This window comes from Electrophorus electricus, chromosome 26 (assembly GCF_013358815.1).
Source record: "Electrophorus electricus isolate fEleEle1 chromosome 26, fEleEle1.pri, whole genome shotgun sequence".
Lineage (NCBI taxonomy): Eukaryota > Metazoa > Chordata > Actinopteri > Gymnotiformes > Gymnotidae > Electrophorus > Electrophorus electricus.
The window spans coordinates 3396311-3405718 of NC_049560.1; the positions used below are offsets into that span (position 1 = coordinate 3396311).

The 9408-nt window shown below is 45.5% G+C and overlaps 1 protein-coding gene across 1 annotated transcript; it reads right to left on the bottom strand.

Annotated features, from left to right (window-relative positions):
* Positions 1–17: 17 nt before the first annotated feature.
* On the bottom strand, positions 18–8990 carry cdc34a (cell division cycle 34 homolog (S. cerevisiae) a). The gene is made up of 5 exons (XM_027028331.2): positions 8367–8990; positions 3293–3379; positions 2350–2447; positions 1842–1976; positions 18–1731 (listed from the first exon to the last, which is right to left on the bottom strand). The coding sequence occupies exons 1-5, from the start codon at positions 8550–8552 to the stop codon at positions 1515–1517; spliced, it is 723 nt and encodes a 240-aa protein (XP_026884132.1). The 5' UTR covers positions 8553–8990; the 3' UTR covers positions 18–1514.
* Positions 8991–9408: the final 418 nt, after the last annotated feature.

Genomic DNA, 9408 nt, shown 5'->3' on the forward strand with positions numbered 1-9408 from the left:
CGAGGCATTCACATCAGTAATGCTAACCAACTGCAATAAAGATCTTTATTCAGATTTTAAATAGATTTACATAAGGAAAAAAAGAAGAAATAAAAAAAGGTACAAAGTTCATGGTAACAACAATCCGTGTGTATGAACACGTTCTCAAAACAGAAGAAAAGTGAATGCTATTCTCCCCCCGGGGAAAAAAAAAACAAAAACAACCAACCATCATAGTGTGTAGAAATGCCTGGACACGTTGCATACAGGGCGGCTTATAGAGACGGCTACACAGGCGCAGAGCGAGTGATCGTCCTCCCGTCCGCAGGCTGCTTCCTGTTGCACGGTAGTGGTTGCAGCTACGACTGACGACAGGCTAAATTTAGGACTTGGAGCATTTTGTTTGCATGAGAGCCATACAGTGTTAGGATCTGTTAACAGCATGATGGCCTGACGTCTGATTATTCTGGCTTTTACAGGTTTTTATTGGATCTTTGGCTTCCAAATATCAAGCTCGTACTAAAGTGATGGGGGTGGTGTGTGTTTTAGTTTGACTTTAAAATAAACTTGTTCAGCAAGCAAAACCATTAAAACCATAAAGATCATAAACAATGTGTTGTGTAAATAAAGCCCCAGTCAGTCCCAGTAAAGAATGCTATAGGGTTTTTAAGTGCCTGATGCAACTATGTAGGGTTTACTAACTACTGAAACCCAGAGTAAAACCAGGCCATGAGCCCAAGCAACTGATCTGAAAAGGTACTGACTGAACTTAAGTGAATCAGGACATCTGATTCCCTTCAATAATTTCAGCTCAAAAGCTAAGCAGGTTTGCAACGTACTTCTAAGATTCCCCTGGCTTTTAGCTGTTGAGCAAGTTCACAGGTTCGGCACTTCAGGTTGAAAAAGCCTTCTTCGGGGATTTACAGTGTACTTCCTCGCATTCACTCAAATACATACAGACACAGCAGCGTCCACACATATGCCAAGCTGATATTTATTTTGTTATTAGAAAGAGAAGCCCTGAGTCTATGCTACTGCGTCAGACGTCCAAGACGTCCGAGGCAGCGCCACTGACGTTGCTGAGGAGCGCGTACATGCGATTGGAAAGCCAGCTATAAAAACACTCCGCATGAGGCCAAGTTACGTTCTACAGACCTGCACTCTTTAGGTCACGAGATGTAAATCTGACTGAGCAGCTTTTCATTGGCGAAGAGTGACAATAAAACGTTGTGCTTGAACGGAGACAACGCACAGAGGTGATGTCTCAATGACAGGTGCACAAGAATGGTTCGACAGTGACCTTTAACCCAAAACCCAAAACCATGAGTCAACAAAACTAAAACACAAGCTCGCCAAGCACGGTGACTGACGAGTAATGATCTTGTGTCACAAAATAAGACAAAAATGTTAGGGTAAAAGTACTAGGGGGGAAAAAAAAAATCCAAACAAACCGAGTTGTGCTTTGTTTATCCGAACGGGTTTAAAAGCGAGGGAGGAAGCAGCGTTCTTTAGTTCAGTTTGGTCGTGCGCCAGGGTCACGAGTCCTCGGCCCCAGAGTCATCATCGTCATAGCAGCAGTCCTCCGCCTCATCGTCCTCCCCTTCCAATTCGTCGTCGTCATAGTATTCGTAGAAGAGGGTGGAGCCCTCGTCAGGGGGCGTGGCACGGGTGCGGATGCAGTACTCGGCTAGAGTGGTGGGCACCTTCACCCCATCACGCTCGGCATCAGCTTTGGTGGCTAGAACTTGTTTCCTACACGCACGCGAGAGAGAGCAAGAGAGACCAAGAGAGAGAAGTACTTTTTAATCGACCAGTTCTTCGGGTCGAGCAGTGGGAGAGCGGGTGCGGCTCTCGTGCCAAACCTGATGATGTCGGCGTACTGGCGGTCCCTGCCCTTACTGTCCCTCCACTTGCGGTACATGACGGAGGCGTCCACGTTGGCCGGGGAGAACGTGTTGGGCTCATTCAGCAGAGAGATCACACTGAGCAGGATGGTCCTGCAAAGGGGAAGGCCCAGTTTACCCATCACATCGCCCCCCCTCAGGACAAAACGGAGCAGAGCAGTGCTGAATGAAACGTTTCGCAAGCTATTCTTTGCGAGATAAAGACTTCAGCAAGGGGGAACTTGGGAGGCAGCATTGCTGATTTGAAATAAACAGAATTATAACGTACTGTGGGAATAAGTATTAGTCAACCAGAAAATAATAGCATTGGGTAAAAAGTAGAAAAAAGATGAAGCCCTGGAACAACGGTAACAAATGTATATGCAACTGTAATCCTTCATATTTCAGACAAGACATTACTGAAGGAATTGTCACTAGAACAGTCCATGAAGTTGGGCAGACAGGAGAGTTTAGGAACGTGCGTTACCTGACATTTTGTGTGGGGTTCCACCTCTCAGACGGCAGCTCTCCACTCTGGGGGTCATCTACTGGGGGGTGCAGGATAGAAATACACACATCGCCATTCTGCAAAGCACACAAACACACGCGTGCACACATACATGCAGTTCCATTACACATGCTCCAACATTCAAAGCATTACGTCCTGTAAAGAGACCTTTCTTCAGTAGGGAAGTTAGCAAAAGTGTTCAAATAGTAAGGAGGTATTGGTACTGAGGCTGGACTGGCCGAGCCGATGGCACATTAGTGCCCCCACCATGTGAATGTTGCGTTAGGGTTTGTTCAGACTTGGTAGCTTTGGTTTGATTAAAACGTACCCTGGTACGATTGCTCCGTTTGTTTGGTTCATTAGAGTAAGTGTGAACGAGTCCTTTCAAACCCCGTTGCACGCAAAGTACGTGAACCGAGACCATCTGAACAGGTGGATCTCGGTCCAAATCTAAACAAATTCGGGTGCGGTTCATTTGAAGTGCGAACGCAATGTGAGCCAAAGGCATCTAAACGAACGAAACACAGGACGTGACGTCATGAGATGCGACAATAAACGAGACGCGACAGAACAAAGTGCATTGGAAACAAAAAAACATTTTCCATTACAGTTTGGTACAGGCATCGGAAACGTGGTCTTCTCTCCTACCTTCTATGGTATGTGCAGCGGAGGAATTTGCAGTTTCATTTGCGTGGTGGTATTAATTCCACAGACTGCATCATACGTGCATCGCGCATCACATCTTTTTATTTACTTATTTATTCATTTTAAAGCTTAATTTTTGCTCAACTGTAAATTCGTAAAACCAGGACTATAAATGTAAATGTATACATTTTCTTGTGTGGTCTGGACCAATAGAACCGAAATACAAGCATGAACACGGCCTTGGTGTCCTGACAAAGCAGCCAGGGAAGGGCTTTACCTCGTAGATATTGGGGTGCCACATCTTGGTGAGGAACCTGAAGGTTGGAGGAGAGTAAGGGTAATCAATAGGGAATTTGATACGAGCCTGAAAAGAGAAAAGAGAACAGACTCGTTAATGAAGGACCCACAGTGAGCCCACATGCCAACGGGTAGGGCAGGACAGGCTGCCTTCCTGGAACACAACTGTTGTAGTAACAGTATGTGAGCTTGGTGAGAACTCTGTTCGAACTGCCTCGACAGAATTTAGGGTAAAAATAAACCAACGGAGGCGTAACAGTTAGCAGTGGCTATTCATTTAAAGGACGGTGTGAACGCCACAGCATGCGTGTCATTATCTCAAACACAAATGAGATGAAAATTAAAACCTTAGCTAAAGAAACTTCATGCCCTTGGCCATGCATGCCATTTATTTTTGCACAAGTAAACCAGAAAAGCTTCCAAAACAAAAACGTGAGCGGTCAAGAGCTCCTTAAGACACCCAAGTTCAGTCAATCAAGCTTCCATATGTTCTGCAACAACATTCAGTCTCTTAAAAACACTACAGGCACCCGGTACAACCACATGGGTGTCCTTGCAAGGAAATACCAATGGAAAACAAAACTCCCTGAACAAAGTAATTTCCTGAACAAAGCTATTGCATGCATTCAACCAGAACTTCTTTAGTAAGGTTAAATTGTAGAGGGGTAGGAGACTGTGCTTCTCTGCTACATACAACACAAGAGAATGCACTTCAGCCATGTGGCTTTGATCCATTCTGTTTGCTTAAACGCAAGCGGTCATAGAGGGTCAATATTGGTGAAATTAGAACCTCAACCATTTATTAAATGTACTCAACAGATAGTACGAAACACCTCCCACCAACACCCATAGCCGTGTAGTGTTCGCACAGTATGGGGATTGAGATCCGTTTTGGGGTGTATTCCTCTTTCACTATTGCAAGGCCAAAGCCATTACAGCCAGGCTGGCACCGACACATGCATGTGCTGAGCATCATATCCTTCAATAAAGCGCGCACGCGCACACACACACAGACAGGCAGACACACGCTTAACAGTTATTTGACTCCTGTAAACTGACCAGGGCCGTGCAACAACCAGGCCAGGAAGCTCGTGCAAGCTGAAGCAGTGATCCCTCTGTACGAAGACAACAGCTTTGGGCTCCCAATTTACCAGCCTCCTCTGCATCATAGCCCATCGGGAAATTCAGAACAGTGCAATTCCCAAAGGCTCGTGAAATAAGGTAAACCACACCAGTGAGAGCAGGATCTTGGAGAGCAGGAAAAACATCAGTGCCGACCTCTCCTCGAACTGCAGTTGCATGCAACACCCAGCACTCGGCACTGGAAAGTCACGGCTAGGTGCAGAACCAAACATTTTGGCATGGTGGGTGTGGGAGACGACACACGACTGAATGTGATCTTGTGAACAGGCTGCAGCAACACCACCCTCAAAACAGGACACCAAATTCCATGACACAACAGGAACAGAAGAGCAGTGGAAAGCTCAGCGACCGAGCACAGGCAAAACCAGCTGCAAACTACAGCCGCTCTTGAAAACTACCCAGACGTGTCCAGAGTTACCGACACCCTTTGTAAAGGCAGAAAACGAAACCCCAAATCCTGCGTGTCTATAACAAACGCATTCGGATGACAAGGCCTGCGCTCCTGCCCGGTCCTGCCAACCTCTCCCTGGACCTGGCTCGGCCTTCGCTGAGCATGCCAGAACTCGGCCTTCGCCTTTAAATGTTTAAAGACACCGAGGTGCAAATCATGAGTGAATTTGGCTAGTTACCCGGCAGCATTCATGACACCACTGATGTTAATGAGAGGACCACTGCAGCAAAACAAGTCCAAATCCCACCACCCACAACCCCCCAGTGCTTCTTCTGATGTGATAGAGGCCAGCACAGAAGCTCCGCATGCCTCACGGCCGTGCCAAGCCCCGTTTTGGCTGCCCCGGTGCGTCAGCCAGCCACGCCTCCTTTTTTGGCTGCCTTACAGACGTCCTCGCTTGGGCTCTTTCCTTGGCAAGTTCATCACTTGCTTCTTAATTGCAGCAAATGGTACATTAAACTTTCAGCCCTCTTTCTAAACATTTTTTTGAAGAAGGCAGGCCCGGCCTCCACGGGCTTCAATTAAGAAAGCATGTCCTTCATTCAGCATTCTCCACATACTGCACGCTTCGGGCTGTTTTGCTGGATCTCCTCATACGAAAAACATGGCCCTAATTGGCTAAAAGAAAACAACCATCTGTTTAAATGCTGCCCTTGGTGTAGGGGTGTGTTGGGTGAACCAGGCCTGAACCATAAAGGCAAGCAACAGGGAGATGCCTGGAAATTATTAATCAGTTATGCCTTTGAAAGTCCACAAATTTTCCTCAGTCTTGAGACACTGTTATGTTAACACACATCACACCTAACAACTCTCTGCTGCAAAAAAAAAAAAAAAAAAAAGACATCAAAGAATGAGTAAGTGTAAGGGAAAGGGGAGAGAACAGGTAAAGCAGTTTCCTGGAACAAACTACCATTCTCCTGGAACTCACTCACTCAGAGCTTACTGGTGAGCTTTTGTTTTGAACTCCCTGACATCTGAAACCAGAAATGAAATTAGAAAAGGTGGTTAAAAAGGTCTTTAAACTCATCAACACATTTTCAATTAAAGCGACTGTAAGCTCCAACCAAACAAACAGAGATCCTTCTCTGCTTTTGTGCCCTCCCGCTAAAAATTGTATGTTTTTGCCTCGGAGGAATTCAACAGGGGTAGACATGACCACATATTAAAGAAAACATGCAAATTTGTCATGCTCTTCATGGGCACAGAGCTAGTTTGTGAAGATGGATGTAAAAGTAAAATGCAAGGGTTTTACACTTGCAATGAGTTTTACTAATTTCTGACTGTAATCAGTTTCGCCAAATATGTTTGGATCTTCAGGAAAAAGGATGAGATATAGCCAGAATTGTGTCCACAACAGAGTCCACTTAACATGCCTTAAGCCAACTGGTATACAAACAAAAACTAAAAAATAAAAATAAAAAGAGAAAGATTTCCATTGCTGGGCAAAAGGTAGCAGAAACCTGATATTTAGAGCATATTTAGAGCAAGCTGGCTGTGAGCAAGGGAGACACTTGCTGTGGTTTCAACATCTCAGCTGCACAGGCAGGCACAAGCACGACATCAACGCTGCGCTGCAGTCGCACCGAAACCCGAAGGAGCGGCCGAGAGGAGGGTAGCACGCACAACCGCCGACACATGGCTCTCCACTCTGAATGCAGGCAGACAGAGTCTCTCCCATTCCCACTCTCTGCCCTGGCTCAGGTTTCCCCAACACCACCCCATCTGCCCCAGAGGAGGAAACATGAGTCGAGCTGCCTGGCTAACTAGTCCAGCTCACATCTCCCACTAGGGGATGGCGTGCACGCGTGCTCCCAGGACCCCAGCAGGTACTCAGCACCAGACCATGTTAGCTGACTTGACTGCCACTTGTAACAAACACAAATCTCTTGTTGCAAAAAAGCCCAGATTTTTAATTGACGCTCAGTGGATGTTTTTGGTATCCACGCTACTGTGTCTGTGCATGCTACACCCAGGAGATCAGCAGTTTCTGAAATATTCAAGCCAGCCTGTCTGGCACCAACAACCGTGCCACGGTCAAAAGTATTCAGATCACATTCTTCCCCAATTTGATTGCATGTAGTGAGATTATCAGAAGTGTTCTTTTCTTAAAAGTCTATACGTACGATAGGCGCCACTGTACAGGCTACAGGATCTTGGGGGCTCCACACTGCAATACTCTTGAAGGCGCAGATTATGTCCGCGCATCTCTTCATTTGCCATTCCTCCTGACAGTGCTGGAATTACATTACCATGCTGTCAGAAGTACTAGTACAGGTACACAATGGCACACCAGCTATTTCTGGATTTGCTGTCTACACAATGCCAATAGGTTAACAATCCTAGAAGCCATTTTATTGAAAAGACACCCTGACATACACTATGAAACCTCATTACATGGATTCAGAAAGCCACAAGGGGCAGCTAACATTACACTTCAGTACTCTATCTCTATAAACAGAGGACAAAACAGGCTAGAAACGTAATGAACACAAGGTTCTGTACCAGGTGCTTCCTGCCATCTTTTAAGGTATTGTTTCTTTTCATTAGAGTGGCAATAATTCTAATAACTATTTGACAAAGTAACACCTTGTGCACCTGGCTACTTATCCAACCACAATAAACTATGCATTAACAAACTGCCCAAAACTTATTGCACTGTAATCAAGAAACAGCTTTGAGAAAAGTTAAAAAAAAAAAAAAAAAATGGTTGCGTGCCCCCAATGAATTAAGATTTAGTCTAGCTCCAAATGATGAAAACAGACATAAAAAATAGAAACTATAAAATAATTCACTTGCCTTGAAAGAAAATCAATAACATCTAGTCAGGGATGATTAATGAGATCAGTGCCTTAACACTAGGCGAATGAATGGGATGTGTTTAAGTAATCAAAACACTAGCAGCATTAAGGTCCATTGTTTGAAGCGTGCGGAGTTTAATACCAACAATCGAATAAAATGACACTTCCGCATTTTCTTTATTTTTCATCGGATTGCGATTATCAGGCCCAATATACAACAACGTGGGCTTAATGTTCGTCTTTTTTTGCAACTGAAATGTGTAATTCTATCACAAAACGGCTATCCATTAGAGACAACAGGCACAGAACAATAACGAGAAAACGCGGAGTGGGGTGAAGGCAGCAGGCCAGGTCTTCTCTAACCAAGCAAAGATGCTCAAGTTCCAGCTGAAACGTCCAGTTAACGTCGCAAGCAATCCGGGCAGCTAAAGACTGCTGAGGAAACGTCTTAACAGTGTTCTAGTGCGGCTTTGACGGCAGAGACTGAATGGAAGTGATGGGACAAATCTACGACACAAGCAAGGGTTACGAAACAGAGTTGTTCTTTCAAGCTAACCTACTCAGAACATGGTTGTGCCCAGCATGGACAAACGTGAGCAACATTTCGAAGAACTTAACCACAGGTAAAGTAAAGTAAGCCATGCTCTCATCTGTGGACTCACCTTAAAATAACCGCCCTCGTAATGGGTATTAGGGGGTCCAAAAATCGCCACTTCCCAGTTGTACAGGTCTGACTCATCCACTAAAGTTATTCTGAACCCTTCGACGGGTTCATCTTGTAGACCTTTCATCTCCAACATCAAAGCCTTTTGTGAACTCGCAACATGATGTTGTCCATGGTGAGCCATATTCCAGGCAACCAGGCTGGATAAACCTGCACAGTGTACACTCGTCTTTTTCTCTTTTTTCCCCCCCTTTCTTAAGCGAAACGATTATAATCTCGCCCTTCAACTTTGGTGAAATGCGGCGTATTCGGCCTGCGGTTGCGCGTTTTCAGTAGTCGCTCCTCTCTCCAGTGCTCCGACACAAACCGGACCAGGCCGACTACCCAGCTCAGTCACCCCGTGAACACTTACACTCCCGAGCCTAGTAACAGCTAACAGTTCCTCTGGAGGGTTTGTCGCTGGCGCAGGTCATTTGAGCGACTTTGTTCCGCCGTGAATCAGTCACGCTGCTACCGTAAAACTGAACGCGCCGTTCGGCTCTTATATATCGCAAAAAGTCAACGAAGTCGACAAATGAACCAGTGGAGCGACTGGCGCAGGAGCCACCCAACAACACGCTCAAGTAGACTCCTGCACAGAAGCTGCCTTCCCCTTCTCAGTGAAGACCAATGAAAAGCCAATAATTCTGCTAACTCGCCACATACATTATATATTAACCCCCCTCAACTTTCAGAATTCTGGCTATAAATATCACTGCTCTGAATTTGATTCTTAAATCTCTGTCTCATCAAAGTCCATCCTAAATGATGTCCAAAGATAACCTTTTAATGGTGCTTTTGAAACCCAACAAACTACAAAAAAAAAACACCTGAATTACTTTCATGTGTTCCTGCCACGTGTTACCAAACAGGTCGAGTAGGCAGCGGACTGTGGGCCCGGAACAAAAACCAAACGTACGAAGATGATTTGCAGGGGTCTGCAAGATTACGACTGCCAAGGGACCGCCACAGGATTTAATCTGGCATTGCATGTGATCCTG